Source organism: Tachyglossus aculeatus, chromosome 13 (genome assembly GCF_015852505.1).
Source record: "Tachyglossus aculeatus isolate mTacAcu1 chromosome 13, mTacAcu1.pri, whole genome shotgun sequence".
Lineage (NCBI taxonomy): Eukaryota > Metazoa > Chordata > Mammalia > Monotremata > Tachyglossidae > Tachyglossus > Tachyglossus aculeatus.
Window position 1 is genome coordinate 18,309,670 of NC_052078.1, and position 15,819 is coordinate 18,325,488.

A 15,819-nucleotide genomic window follows, 5' to 3' on the forward strand; every position below is an offset into this window, starting at 1 on the left:
AAGGTAAGGCCTTGAAATTAACCTCAGTGTTATTGTAACTGCAGAGAGATAAACTGGTTGGTGAATGAACAAAAAGGGAAGTAAACCTGCCTTTCTTACAGTGCCCTGATTGCCAATATCCCTGGAATCGGTTCCAAACTCTTTTGAGGTGAATTCATGTCATCCCTGTAGTTGCACTATTTCAGATGGTGTCGCTTTCCCTGTCCCTAAAAATAATAATAATAATAATAATAATAATAATGGCATTTGTTAAGCACTTACTATGTGCAAAGCACTGTTCTAAGCGCTGGGGGGAGATAAGGTGATCAGGTTGTCCCACGTGGGGCTCACAGTCTTAATCTCCATTTTACAGATGAGGGAACTGAGGCTCAGAGAAGTTAAGTGACTTACCCAAGGTCACACAGCTGACAAGTGGCGGTCCTGGGATTCGAACCCTTGACCTCTGGCTCCCAAACCCGGGCTCTTTCCACTGAGCCACGCTGCTTCTCACTGAGGTTGGCATGGTCACTCACGATTGCTTAGAAATTCATTCTAAATTGGACTGAAGCCCCACAGTCTTCTCAGGGTTGTTTTTTTTTTCTAAGGCTGCTCAGGGGAGCATTTTATTTCTGGCTTCTTCACCTCCTCCATCTGGTGCCAATTGTCACTACTAATCTTCTCATAGCCCGTGAGCTCCTTGAGGGACAGGACTACATCCAATTCCCACTGTGCACTTTTTTGCCAGTGCTTAGAGCAGTGTGCTCTCTGCTACTACTCAACTAACCTCCATTCTCCATTTCTAGTTAACTCCTTTCAGCTCCCTTCATAATTCCCCCTGCCCCCCTTGAAACTTTCAGTATAAACCTTCAGGAATGAGTTAATGAGAAGCAGTGGGGCCTAGTGAATAGAGCCTGGGCCTGAGGGTCAGCAGGACCTAGGTTCTAATCCCAGCTCTACCACATATCTGCTGTGTGACCTTGAGCAAGCCACTTAACTTCTCTGGGCCTCAATTCCCTCCTCTGTAAAACAGGGATTCAGAGTGTGAGTACCATGTGGGACAGGGACTATATCCAGTGAGATTAACTTGTATCTACCTCAGTGCTTAGAAGAGTGCTTGGCACATAATCAATCAATCGTATTGAGCGCTTACTGTGTGCAGAGCACTGTACTAAGCGCTGGGGAAGTACAAGTTGGCAACATATAATAATAATAATGGTATTTTATTAAGCGCTTACTATGTGCAAAGCACTGTTCTAAGCGCTGGGGGGTTACAAGGTAATCCGGTTGTCCCACAGGGGACTCACAGTCTTAATCCCCATTTTCCAGATGAGGGAACTGAGGCACAGAGAAGTTAAGTGACTTGCCCAAAGTCACACAGCTGACAATTGGTGGAGTCGGGATTTGAACCCATGACCTCTTACTCCAAAGCCCATGCTCTTTCCACTGAGCCACGCTGCTTCTCCTAAGACAGTCCCTACCCAACAGTGGGCTCACAAGCACAACAAGGACCAACATAATAATAGCTATTTGGACCTTCGTTCCCTTGTCTTTTTTCATGCTTTTTCCATCTTCTGTGACACCCTATCCTTGAACTACCTGACAAACACCCTCCTTAAAACTCACTTTCTTCCAGGCAGCCTTTTATGGGTCAGCATAAATTCTACTGAAGGCAACTGGTGGTTGAGGGGCCAGCTGTTTACCATCCAAGAAGTCGGGCTGCCTGTTATCCCTACTGTGTCCTCAGTGGGAATGGCTTGCTGACCCAACTTTAGTGTTTTCACCCCCCTGGTTTCCAACTTAGAAAGGAACTTGATCATCCTCCGTGTTCTCGCATATTCTTGGCATGTCCCCAAGGAAGCACCAAATACAGGGCAGAACGGCCAGTTGCTAACCAGGCAGGAACAGGACTGTGGATTCACATCAGACCCTGCCTAACAAATACCGTCCCTTTTTCCTCCGTTCAAAAGCTTCGCATTTTTTTGCAGCAAGCGCGAACCAGAGACTTACACATCACTGAAGTCTCCTCTCAATCCAAACTCACCCACTTCCCCCGAGGAATAGCGTTCAGGGTGTTTAAAATGGAAAAGACCTCATTTCAAAACCACCCCCCGTAATGTGAAATCTGTACCACCTCTGAGGCCCAGAGGGATGGATAAGTATCTAAGGATCTCTAAGCCGGCTCACGTCGCTAGTGTAAACTTCATTTTTCTCACTGCTTCCTTTGCCTCTTTCTGTACAGTGTTCTTCTGACTTGCTCTTTCTTTCCTCCTTTTGCTTATGTTTTTAAAAGCTGGTTCACATATGCTGCTTATTGTGAACATGCTATTTATGTGTCCCCAAATTCAGCAAGAGGTGTGGAAAAAGGAAGGAGAGATAAAGGACAGCTGAGTATTGCTCTCCGTATAAAGGGCAGTATTTTCCTCTGGGTCAACAAGGTATTCTTAATAAATAAAATATGGAGGCGAAAGGGCCTCCCATTTTAGGTACTTTGTTTAGTTAGGGACTGTATGCTATTAACAAAGCATCTGCACATTACTTCTAAATATATTTAAAACATGTGTGCAATTCCAGCCCTTTGTATCTTAATTTCTATGAAATTGTTCTCCAAGAGCCTGATTTAAATATCATCTGCATGTACATATAATGTAGAAGTACACGGAGACTATACTCGTCCTTCCCCTACTTCCCAGGGCCTGTTTCTGATTTGTCTGAGAACAGTAAAAGATTGCGAGCTCCCCCCACCCCTCAGACAGGGGACAGAGACTGTCTAATTAATAATAATAATAATAATAATGGCATTTATTAAGCACTTACTATGTGCAAGCACTGTTCTAAGCGCTGGGGAGGTTACAAGGTAATCAGGTTGTCCTTCGTGGGGCTCACAGTCTTAATCCCCATTTTACAGATGAGGGAACTGAGGCCCAGAGAAGTGAAGTGACTTGCCCAAAGTCACACAGCTGACAATTGGCGGAGCCGGGATTTGAACCCATGACCTCTGACTCCAAAGCCCGGGCTCTTTCCACTGAGCCATGCTGCTTCTCCCACCTGTGTATTCTCTCCCAGTGCTAAGTACAGAGTACTTTTCACACAGTGAGTTTTTAATAAATACTACTTCTTCTAAAAGAGGATTCTTGGAGCACTTTTGTCTTTCTATTCTTTCTTGTTCTGTAATTTGGCGAGTTCACATACTTTCAACAAGGATATCCTTCCTCAAAATACCTTAAGTACGGTCCATTTTTCTAGGTGGTAAGTGCAAGCTCCTAGTATTGTATTGTACTCTCCTGAGCCCATAGGACAATATACTCTGCATATAGTGTGCACTCAATAAATATCCCTTTTCCTCTTCTTCCACTCCCTTCTGCATCACCCTGACTTGCTCCCTTTGCTCCCCACCAGCCCAACAATATTTACGTACATATCTGTAATTTATATTAATGTCTGTCTCCCCCACTCTAGACTGTAAGCTCATTGTGGGCAGACTGTGTCTGTTTATTGTATTGTACTCTCCCGAGCGCCTGGTACAGTGCTCTGCACAGAGTAGAAGCAGCGTGGCTCAGTGGAAAGAGCACGGGCTTTGGAGTCAGAGGTCATGGGTTCGAATTCTGGCTCCGCCACATGTCTGCTGTGTGACCTTGGGCAAGTCACTTAGCTTCTCTGAGCCTCAGTTACCTCATCTGTAAAATGGGGATTAAGACTGTGAGCCCCACGTGGGACAACCTGATCACTTTGCATCCCCCCAAGAGCTTAGAACAGTGCTTTGCACACAGTAAGCGCTTAACAAATGCCATTATTATTATTATTATTATTAGAGTAAGCATTCAATAAATACAGCTGAATGAATGATCAGTGTGACTTTCATACGTATTAATCAATACTGAGTGGATGCCCTATTTTGGTGAAGTATTGTCAAGAAACACCAATACCGTTTAACAGCTTGGCATTGAATCACTTTTTATTTCAGCAATTTATCTACCAGAAGGGGCACTTGGTGGACACCCTCTGTAATCTTCATTTTGCTCTACAAGTGGAGTGGCTCACTCTGCTAAGCAACAGACTGAGGACCTGAGGGTAATCTGAATCCTAGACTAACCTAATCTGCTAAATTAGAATGTTTCCACCCTACTCCCTGGGCTCATTTTAGGAAAGACTGATTAAAAACAACGGAAAATAACTTGAAATTATTGTTGAGGATGAGATAAAAGTGTAACAACCTAGTATTTTCCAGATGCACGTTGCAGAATTGAGTCAGGTGTTAAGTGTTCTTCTGAAAGCTAAATTAATTCCCGTTTCCTAAACTTACCTTCCACATAGCTGGAGTGGAGTAACTGCTTTAAATTATTTATTTTAATGTCTGTATCAGAAAAACCAGGGGAGTGTAAGAGAAAGATGCTCCCTCCTATAGGAAGTGCTCTGATTAAACCAGAGAAGCATTTCCAAGCCCGAGTTTTCACCTCTGGTTTCTTCACTCAGGGAGATAACAGGAGAGCAGCAATCCCAACTACAAGAATAAATGCCAAGCTTGAGAATTCCCGAAGGACCTCAGCCTCAAGCCCTCATCTACTGAGGAAAGGCCCTGGAGAACGGATCCATGGTCAGGGTTGCAAAAATCAGCTTCCCTTTTGCTTTCACCCTGCCCCCAGCCTACCCTGGCATACCTCCTTTCTGTGGCCCACCGCTCTCCCGAAAACAGGCTCCAGTTCTTATGAAATATTCTCCGTTCTGTAAATCTGGGAAAAGCCCATCCCAGCCTATCTGGGGGAGAAGCAGTTACAGTGTAACTGGGACACAGGACCGTGCCTGGGGATGGGGCAGGGAGGAGAACAGGCTTTGGCCCCGGAGTCGAGGTCATGACTGGTTACTCTTTGAGAAATAAAGCACTTTTAGTTGAGGTCATGACTGGTTACTCTTTGAAAAATAAAGCACTTTTGGTTCAATAGCATTTCCTTAGTACCTTCACACCCAGCACTGTTCTAGGCACAGGAGAACATACAAGCGACGTAATGACAAGATCCTTGCCCTTGACTCTATGGACTAATGGGACACGCCCTTTTCAAGCCTAGATACAGAAGTAGTCAAATAACTTCAGCCTTTTTTTTTTTTTTGCTACAGGAGAAAGGTCCCCACCGACAGAAACACCCAAAAGTTCCAGACTCCTCAAACCTCTATATATTCCCATGCCACATATAGGAAACCCCAAACTGTAGACCGTGAGCTCCTTGTGGGATGAATATGGTGTCCAATCTGCTTATACTGTATCAATCCCAGGGTTTAGTGCGGAGCTTTGCCTGTGGTAGGCACTTAAATGCCATAAATAAGTAAATTAATTAATCCAAGGGGAGTGCTTAATTTCTGGCCAGTGGGTCAGGGAGGCCTCCCCATCAGGCCATTAAAAGCAGTCATTTTTCTCTTTAGTAGAGCTTTACACACAGTACACGTCTCTCACTCACACCCAAGATTCCCAAGCACCTGGAATGCCACGGAGTGAATAACTCCAAAACTTACTGGCTTAGCACTGCAATACCACAGCTACCAAACAGCCACTTAGCACCAACATGCAGTGGGTAAGGACAATCAATCAATCGTATTTATTGAGCGCTTACTTTGTGCAGAGCACTGTACTAAGCGCTTGGGAAGTACAAGTTGGCAACATATAGAGACAGTCCCTACCCAACAGTGGGCTCACAGTCTAAAAGGGGGAGACAGAGAACAAAACCAAACATACTAACAAAATAAAATAAATAGAATAGATATGTACAGGTAAAATAGAGTAATAAATATGTAAAAACATCATCATCATCAATTGTATTTATTGAGCGCTTACTATGTGCAGAGCACTGTACTAAGCGCTTGGGAAGTACAAATTGGCAACATATAGAGACAGTCCCTACCCAACAGTGGGCTCACAGTCTAAAAGGGGGAGACAGAGAACAAAACCAAACATACTAACAAAATAAAATAAATAGAATAGATATGTACAGGTAAAATAGAGTAATAAATATGTAAAAACATCATCATCATCAATTGTATTTATTGAGCGCTTACTATGTGCAGAGCACTGTACTAAGCGCTTGGGAAGTACAAATTGGCAACATATAGAGACAGTCCCTACCCAACAGTGGGCTCACAGTCTAAAAGGGGGAGACAGAGAACAAAACCAAACATACTAACGAAATAGAATAGATATGTACAAGTAAAATAAATAGAGTAATAAATATGTACAAACATATATACATATATACAGGTGCTGTGGGACAGTGACTGCAACTGTCCCTGCAAGGACAGTGACTGCAACAGCATGTCTAGTTAAAAGGGCAGGGAAGCTGTAAAAAGCAGTTTTAACATTCCCCGGACTGGAATTTGGACAGCTTCCTTGGTATTACATATCAAATTCTGAAAAATGTGTGTGGACTCCTTACTAACCTAAATGCTCCTGAGGAAAAAGAGTTTGAGAAACTAGCACTATTTCATACAGGGAGCCAAGGATGCATTTAGCTCTGGTTGGAAAGCAGTCCCTGTCCTAATTGTCTAGTTAGACTTACAGATGAGACTATGCATGTGGGCAGTTTTTAACAAAAACACCTGATGGATTTTTTAAATGTTTTCTGGCAGCTGCCAGCAGCCACTGAAGGTGGGGTTGGAGGTGGGTGGAGGTGAGGGTGGGAGGCAGGGGAAAGAGCTGTGCTGAACCAGGGCTGCCTGACTACAGTTCCAGCTCCTCCCCAACCCTTCCAAGTTTGTCACCGGGACTGGAAGCAGGCAGGGAAGCCATCTGGCCAACACTCCTGCCCCTGTGTCGGGTTCAGTCAGTGTGGTTTTTACCCTTACAGCCTTTGATTCAGGATTTTCTGTTTAGCCAGGGGCCCATGGGGGAAAAGTGAAGTTGCAAAGCAGAACCTGGTTCTCTAGTTCGTTTTTTTTTTTTTCCAATGTCAACAATGAGTAGGACATGTTTCTTCCTCTGGGGCTCACTTTTCGATTTCTGGCAGGGTCCTAATTCCTTAGTCTAAACACAACAATTCTATACCATGGGGCCTTTGGAGGTCCTTTGGGGAGCCCTCAAGACAATGTCCCCTTCCCTGCTTCCTCTTCTCCCCTGTTCCAGCTCAGCTCATTTTTTACTTTGGGATCTTAATGTCGTCGAGGGGAGCAAGCCCAGCCAGGTGGGAGAGGGTGGGAGAGGCAGGCTGCTTATTTTATGTTCATTTCCTTTCCTCCTCTGCTTCTTTTTGATAGTATTTTGAGCTCCTACTGGATGGATAGCACTAAGTACTTGGAAGAGTACAGTAGAATTAGTGGACAGGTTCGTTACCCTCAGGTAGCTTACCATCTACCAAGGGAGACAGGTACTAAAATACATTTCAGATAGGAGGAAGAAGGAAAGTACATGTATGAGTGCTTAAGTGAAAGGATAAGTACTATGACATCAGGCAGAAGTCTTCAACAGTCAAAAGGGAGGATTTAAGAGGGGAGATTAGAAATCAAATGGGGAAGGCCTTCTGGAGTAGATGTGATTTCAGAAGGGCTTTATGGGGAGTGCCCTGGTCAGAGCTGAAGGGGGAGGGAGTTCCAGGCTGGGGCAGGATGTGAGCAAGCTGGAGAGATGAGAACAAGGCTCACTGAGTAAGCTTGAGAGAAAGGAAAAGTGGAAGCTGGGATGTGGTGAGAGAAGAGGGCTGATTCACTGGAGGAAGAGAGAGGATTGAGTGCCTTAAGACAGAAGCTCTTGATCTTTAGCTTTATGTGGGGAGGAATGGAGCAACGAGTGGAGATTTCCGAGGAACAGGGAGATGTGCAAAAGTGCATTTTCGAAAAAAGTGATCTAGGCAGCAGAATGAAGTATTGACCAGAGTGGGGGGAAAACTGGAGGCTGATGTCAAAGTCCAGCTCGGAGGTGGTAAGCTCCTTGAGGCCAAGGATCATGTCTACTTACTCTGTTATACTCTCCCAAGGGCTTGGCAGAGGGTGATGATTGATGGCTGGATGACTTGGACCAACCTGGTAACCCTTGGATGGAGTGGAAAGGGTGGATCCCAGGAAACCGACAAGATCTGGGGACAGACTGAATCAGAAATTGAAAGAGAGGGAGGAGTCGAGGGAAATACCACAGTTATGGGCTTCAGAGATGGGGAGGATGGTTGTGACGGGTTAGGTGGGAGCAGTATTAGGAAACTTATCAATCATGAGGAAAGATGACAAGTTGCATGGTCCATCCATGTAGCAGTGCCCTAGAATCAATCGTATTTATTGAGTGCTTACTGTGTGCAGAGCACTGTACTAAGCGCTTGGGAAGTACAAGTTGGCAACATAAGAAGCAAGCGGAAGTATGAGAGGGCTAACGATACAGGTTTGGAAAACATCCATATAGAGTAGATAGTTGCAGCCATAGCAGCAGATGAGCTTTCCAAAAGAGTGACTGTAAAGTGAGAAGAGAAAAGGACCTAGAACAGAGCCTTAAGGGACACCCTCCACAGTTAGGGGAGAGACAGAGGGAGAGTTGGTGAAAAAGCTAGGCCAGGGAGCTAAGAGGAGAATCAGAAAGCACCTGTAAGACTAAAGCTAACACTTTAAAAAGTGTTTCCGGAATAACAGTAATAATAATGATGGTGTTTGTTAAGCGCATATTAGGTGCCAAGCACTGTTCTAAGTGCTGGGGTAGATACAAGGTAATCAGGTTGTCCCATGTACACAGTCTTAACCCCCATTTTACAGATGAGGTAACAGGCACAGAGAAGTGAAGTGATTTGCCCAAAGTCATACAGCATACAGTTATACAGCCCTTGCTTTTTCCACTAAGCCATGCCCAGGGTCGAAGGCAGCAAGAGGTCAAGAAGAATTAAAAAATATAAGATGTCCTTCTCCAGCTCCTCCCCCCTCTTCTCACTCCTGCTGGCCCCCCTTTGTCTCCTTAACCTAAGTAAAAACGTCACAGCTGGTTTATTTTGGTTGGGAAAAAAAAATCCTTTATGGGAGCATCATCTGTGTTGCTTTCTTTTAGCTTTTGGAGGACAAGGACCGTGACTTTGTTAAACTTTTTCCAATACTTATGCAACACACAGATTCTCCAATTTGTAAATGTTTTGATGATTATTATAATGAAGAGGCAAAGTCAGACCTCATCCACAGAATTTGTATAGCAGGTGTTTTTCCACAGCACTTTCAAATCAGTTCTCATTTTATCCTCATAACATCCTTGTGAGGAATGGTGGGAAGTCAAGTAGCCAACTGAAAAGATATTGAATAAATGATTCCTTTCCTTCCCATTACTATTATTATCATCACTATTTCATGGTTAACATGGGGCAGTGGAAATGAAACAGGAGTTTCTGTTTCAGGCAGACACTTGTACTCTCAAGCTCTGAGTACAGGGGCCAGTGAGAGGAGGTAAACTGTTGGGAAAGGCACTGGTAATACTGGAAAATGTGGGCTAACACTGCCAATTTGGAGCAAACAACCACTTTCAGGTCTTCTCACAGGCCATTTGGTGCGTCCAGTCATGAAGAGCCTGGCCTGGTCTGGGGTTGCCATGGATCTCTGGCTCATTGTGCACCCACGAGCCTGAATTGCTTCAGGGCCTCCTCGGGAATGTAAGTCTGCTTGAAATAGGATCGAGAACCAAACTCAAGCTCAGATAAGTGACTTGTCCAAGGGCACACAGGAGACATGGAGTGAGTGGAACCAGAATTAGAGCTCAGGTCCTCTGCTTCCCAGGCCTGTGTTCTTCCCCCGCTCTAGACTGCAAACTCACTGAGGGCAGGGAAACATGTATACCAACTCTGTTATACTGTCCAAGCACTTAGTACAGTGCTCTGCCCACAGTAAGCACTCAATAAGTTTGATTGATTGATTTGTACTTGGCCAAGCTGCTTCTCATTTATGGTGGGATGGCCAGGAATTTGCAGGCAGTTCACTGAGGCTCATTATTGTGAAAGTGCCGTGACACTCACCACTCCAGCTGTAAATTGAGGCCAGAGGACAGTTGTAGCCACTTACGCCAAAAGTTTCATAGAGATTTTTGGTTTCCCAACATCCAAAATATTCCTGGTTAGTGGGCCTCAACTGTTTCGAAACAGTGTCTTTTAACGTATGTTCCTGCCAACCCGTTGCCTCGGAAGTAATTCACTCTGACATGGATTTTCAGCTCACTGGTGTCTGACATGGTAGTTTAATTTGTGCTTGGGTAGGGGCAAAGCAGAACTGACCAAAGTGAGAAAGAAGCAGAACAGAGAAGAAGAAAACATGAACCACATTGTAAAGAAAGCAAATCCCCCAGCTGAGAGGAAACAACATAAGAGGAAAAAAATTAAACCTGAGTCACCCAGATGGGCGGTATTCTTTTCAGCATCCTGAAATAAATGCTGTGAGTGCTTTAAGGGAACTAGGCAATTTCCCCAAATTTTATTTTCAAATATTAGAATAGCAAAAATCTTAAGACTCCCAACCAGATGCCCAGTTTTAGACTGAAACTGCCTCCTGTTTGCCACCGTGACTGAAATGGTGTTCAAGTGCTGCTCCATTGGAGGTCCTCGGAGGCACAAAGTCTCCGTGAGACCAGGCAAAAGCCCAAAATTGGCCAGCCTGCCCCTCTCACTGTAGTTTAGCACCTCCAGAGACCCCATTGGGACCCACCAAGGGACAGCGGTGAGCTCATTAGGATGTTCCTTTAGGTTCAGTGCCTTATGTTCAGAGACAGGTTTTCCTTGCCTCCTCTTTGCCCTCTCCTCCATTTTTTTTTTTTTAACAAAACTATTATTCCCTCAGGCATGTGGCCATGCCACACCTGGGGAAGGTCACTTCCAGTCCACTGCAGTAGCCAAGAAATTCTGCAATTCTCTATTCTGCAATGGCTCAGATAGCCTGGAGGGCAGACTGTAATCAAGAAGAATAATTCCATGTTCCTTGGGATTTTTTTGTTTTGTTTTTCTCAGACAGTGTCAGCTCTACAGTCTGCCCCTGAATGCCAAAGACTATAATAATAATAATAATAATGACATTTGTTAAGCGCTATGTGCAAAGCACTGTTCTAAGCACTGGGGAGGTTACAAGGTGATCAGGTTGTCCCACAGGGGGCTCACAGTCTTAATCCCCAAGGTCTGTGGGGAAAGTTGACCCGGGTTATATTGGACATTGGTCCAGGAGCATTAGGGGCACACATGGTTTCCTGTGAAAGCTTTTCTATTATTGCTGGAAAATAATAAAAAGTCCATGCTGGAAGGCCCCTGATGCCCCCAGTGCCTAATTCAGCTGTCTACTGGCACCTAGAATAGAGTTAGGACTCAGATCATTAAAGAAGAAAAAACACCCTGCTGTGTTTTAAGATTTCACAAGGACTGCCTGTACTCCTATCTGACCTATTTTCTTGAAACAACACACACAGAAACACACAACCAATTACGGTTTCACACTTGGCTGTGGGCACCTTGTTTCCCAATGAAAACAAGCCCTCTAACGCTCCGTCCCAGTGAATTGGAAGCTCACTAGCTATGTGTCCTGCTGTCTGAATTCTGACTGGCAAAATACCGTATGATGTTTGACATCTACATATTCCCCTGCCATTATCACCGACCTAGCAGTTATGCAAAGAAGCTGAAATCAGGTTATCTATGTGAAACTGTTACATTAGGGAACCAGAACATCAGTCATCTGGCTTTTCACAATAAGGTTTTGTTATGTCTCTACGTTATTCAAGCTTCATGGGACTTATTTAGCTTTGGCCAACTCATTCCAATGACTAAAACACCCCCCTAACTTATTGCTTATCTTTGGCAACCAAGATTCTGAAGCTACAGGCAAAATTAAACAAAGGCATAACTGGTCATTTGCTTTCTCCCCCACCTACCCCCTGCAAAATTCCAGCTTACCTACTGAATGGGCATCTTATCCAGATTCGAGCTCTGGCAGTATCATGGTCCTACCGAGTTTAAGATTAATGGGTGTGGAAGATGGATTTGGTGGGACAGCAAGATAGGGATACACCTGGAATAATCATAAACAATCACTCAGATATTCACCTCTAAATGATCAAACTGTTCTCAAACTGCTGCCTTAGAATTCCCATTTTGCGGAAGCAGCCTGGGGCAAAATTCTGCTTCTCAATTCCTTAGTGAAACAAGCGATGGATGTTTATGAAAACTAAGTAGTGGCAGGCTCTGACGTTTTTAGATAAAATTACCAGGGGTTGCATTGCTACTATTAGGTGTATGTGATATTCTCAAGTTGAGCTGAGTCTCTGGGAGAAAGTTAGGTATGAAGCGGGGGAGGTGGGAACGGGAACCCCCTGGGCCAGTACGAACAGAGGGGGACACAGTCCTGTAGGCCGGCCTCGCTTTCCCTCCTCATTCTCAGCCACTGGATTCCTTTCAGGAAAACTCCCAGGTGAGTAAGCACACGGTCTACGTCCCTGCTATGGGGCCCAGGACTTGGTTGGCACAAACACTCTAATAAGGTCCTGGCTGAAGCCGAGAACAGAGGGAGAAAGGCCTGATTGCTCCTTCTTGCTGCAAGCACTCATAGCACCCCAGTATCCCGCTGGATGCTGGGCTGGGTACCAAAACTACCACCGCACTTACGTTGCCGAGGAAACGGTGAGAGTTAGGTGATTTGCTCAAAGGCCAGAAATCTGGAGCAAGTCCTGTTGTTGTGGAGATGTGATTACCAAAGCAAGTGAGGCTGAGACCAGTTCAGAGATCATCAAAAAATGTGGCTAACCAAACAGACTTGGTTGGGTTTCTAGACCAAGCTTGGCCCCCGACTTATGGTTCCCAGCTCTTTCTGATGAAGTCTTCCGAGGAAAGAATGACTTTGGTGTGGAACAAATCCAAAAGATCATTTTCAGTGGCACGATGAAATGGGTAGAGAAGAGTGCACGCCCTAGAGCGGAGCTGACTGATGGATCTGAGCTTTCAGGGCACAAATCCTAAAGGATCAGACACACACACCCTCCCCAAAGTAGCTGCCCAAAAGAAACTGGGGTGTTTAAGAGCCCTAATTGCCTCTGGCCATATCCCTTCATGAATCCTTTCACTCTTGGCATCTGTGCTGCACTTTGAAAGTAACTGCCTGTTCCCTCCGCTTTCAGAAACGCTGGACAATGGACCCAACAAGTGTGACAGGTGAGGATAGCATTCTCCGTGGTACCCCGTTATCAACTTCTGTTGGGAGAGCTCTGCCAGGGCAGTGTAACATGTCAGTGTCTTCTCTCCATTTTACTTAAATCTAGTGCAGCTAACAGAAAGGGGACGAGCAAAGACGAAACATACTGGAAGGAGATCAACGCAGCTATGGCCTTAACAAACCTCGCGCAGGGGAAAGACAAACTGCAGGGAACTACCAGCTGCATCATTCAGAAATCCTCACACATATCAGAAGTAAAGACTGTCAAAGTGCCACTAGTCCAGCAGTTTTAAGAGCAGGTTACCATTTGGATCAAATGGACGTTCCTCACATCATCTGTATTTCCGAAAAGCCAGATCTGGAGCCAACATTGAAAACGGTCCCCCTTCATCCGCATCGTGGTCAGTAAGAAATCTACCCCCCGCCCCTCAGACTCTCCTAATTCAATGAAATGACTGGTTTTAGTTGCTTCTATAAATGACATATAAATTATAAAAAAACCTGTTTTTATCAAAATATTAACTTATTTTATGTTACTCAAAACTATGCATAAAATGTCTTGCATTGCTATTACAGTAAGTGCCTTGCTTTCCAAAAATAAGCTATAAACGTGGGCATAGTACAAGAAGTCATGCCTCAAAATGACAACGCCGTAATGCTTAGTCTACGTGTGTTATTCCAGATGGGCCTGGCCATTCCCAGGGTTTTGGCCAGAATAGGCAAGAGCCCTTGCAGTGCGCTTTACAGGTACAAATGGAAAAATCTGGTCCCCTTAAAGGAACTGCTCCTCTTTTTACATTCTACAGTATTAAATTTGTACAGTATGTTTTTCAAGGGATGTAGAGGTCGTTATGCATGTTTCTTGCCTGTATATGCAGTATGTTATAAACTACCAAAATACTTCACTTCTTTGAAAAGTGCAATACTCCACATGTATATTTAAGAAATACGTCCTTCAAATTATCTTTAAAAAATTCAATAACCCGTTTTGATCAGTAAAGCTCCCGTCGAAAGTGTTGCCAAAAGTCACTGCCACACCCTTCTATAATGTAGTTTAAACTACTTCTAAAGCTTTGCTACAAACTTACTGAAGTTACATAAATAACCAAAAAGAATCTCTTTTTGTACAGAAACGAAATGTATAGAGTGGTGTCTTATTTGTACTTGAGATCAATGTCTTTCTGTGATAAAAATGGATACTGGTACAATGCAACCCAGAAAAAAAGTTAATTTAGAACTTATCAAATAAGGACAGCTGATTGACAAGCTGCATTTCAGTGAGAAAAATTCAGTGAAATCCATATATACACACATGAAGTTATTCCCTAAATTAAGAGCATATGGAACATGAAACATTGAAAATCTCCACATTTGGCCAAGGGAGGGTTTAGAGAAAAGGTTGGAGCTAAATCATGCATTAAAAAATAACAGTTCCAGTTTCTAAACTTGACTGCCATTGAAGAGGGAATAATCAATGGAAAAAAAGATGTTTTTGGGTACCCTGTTTTTCTTGAATCAAACAATAATATTCTGTTCAGTTTGGGAGCACTTGAATAAAACAGTAGAAACACCAAATATAACTTAGAGGGAACCAACTACAGAAAGCTGAAAGGGATTGGGCTTGTTTGGGAAGGGATGTTTTTCCCCTGCTAGTAACCTATTTTGTTACTTTTTACTGGAAACTCTCTTTCTGGTGAGCCAATAATGCAGCCACATGGTGAAACTTTCTTTTATGTTGCAAAATACTTTTAGAATAGTCTGCTCCAGTTGCATTAAACTGATTGAGGTCACAGAAACTATCAACAGTAGTGTTAACTCGCAGGACTTTTTTTAATGTAACATAGTGTTTTTGGGGGGGGGGGGGGGGCAGGGGAGGTTATTTAGTGTATAATTGAGATGATTTGATATGAAAATATTTTGTATATATTTTTTACTTTGTTTTCTAAATTGCTGTTTGCGGTGTCATTAAGTGCCAAGCAAAAATGTATGACGTGACTGTATGGGCAGATGGAGTATGTATTTTATTGATTTCCAGCCTTAAGTATTTAGGATTCCATGACAACTTTTGATACTTCACATGACAGAATTTTGTCATAATGGGAGTGTAGAACTGAAAACTCAAGACAAATACTTCACTCTTGTTCATACTACATAATAAGTTATTCTGGTATTAAATATTTTGTGACAATAAATTGTGTCTGTTTTGACAAACTTTTCAGTTAGATGTATCCTGAGTGTTTTTATTCAAATCGAAGGCCATTCATACTTTGTGATCCTGTTTAGGAGCAGGGAATTTGTTCTCTGGGGTAAACTTGAGAAGATAAGCCATTGTGGAGAAGTTAGTCATGTGGTTTTGAGCATGGAGAATGCCCTGTAAATACATCAAGAAGATTTTACAATTACAGATACTTGGCATTATTTCCTTCTGCAGTTACCTTTAATTTATTTTTCCGATCGCTGCTTTAACTTTTTCAAAACAGAAATGTTCCCCACCACCACCACCAAAGGCTCTTCAACAACGCAGAGTCGACAGATGAGAATGAATTCATAATTTATATTTTAGAGAAACAGGATTATTGTGCTTCTTCATCTCAACGTATGTAATTTTAATAAAATTAATAACTGCCAAAACAACAACTTTGAAATAAATCTTAATTTCTAGGCCCCTAATGACTACAGGTATTTTATTTTCTTCTTGGCTGTGTCCAGACCAAGTTCGAACAGAGTGCT

General features: G+C 43.4%; 1 protein-coding gene and 1 long non-coding RNA gene across 5 annotated transcripts in view; one reads left to right on the plus strand and one right to left on the minus strand.

Annotated features, from left to right (window-relative positions):
• MKX (mohawk homeobox) overlaps nucleotides 1-15,311 on the plus strand; it is an 83,848-nt gene extending 68,537 nt beyond the window's left edge. For 2 of the 4 annotated variants that reach the window (XM_038755488.1, XM_038755489.1), the window contains 2 exons: nucleotides 13,055-13,088; nucleotides 13,201-13,287. In XM_038755488.1, the coding sequence (XP_038611416.1) occupies nucleotides 13,055-13,088; nucleotides 13,201-13,204 (38 nt within the window). In that variant the 3' untranslated portion in view covers nucleotides 13,205-13,287. Of the gene's footprint in view, nucleotides 1-13,054; nucleotides 13,089-13,195 lie in introns of all 4 variants that reach the window. The other 2 variants (XM_038755486.1, XM_038755487.1) reach the window with 1 other exon arrangement.
• The window catches only part of LOC119936104, a 64,294-nt gene that overhangs the window by 23,755 nt on the left and 24,720 nt on the right, over nucleotides 1-15,819 (minus strand). The gene's annotated exons all lie outside the window — the stretch shown is intronic.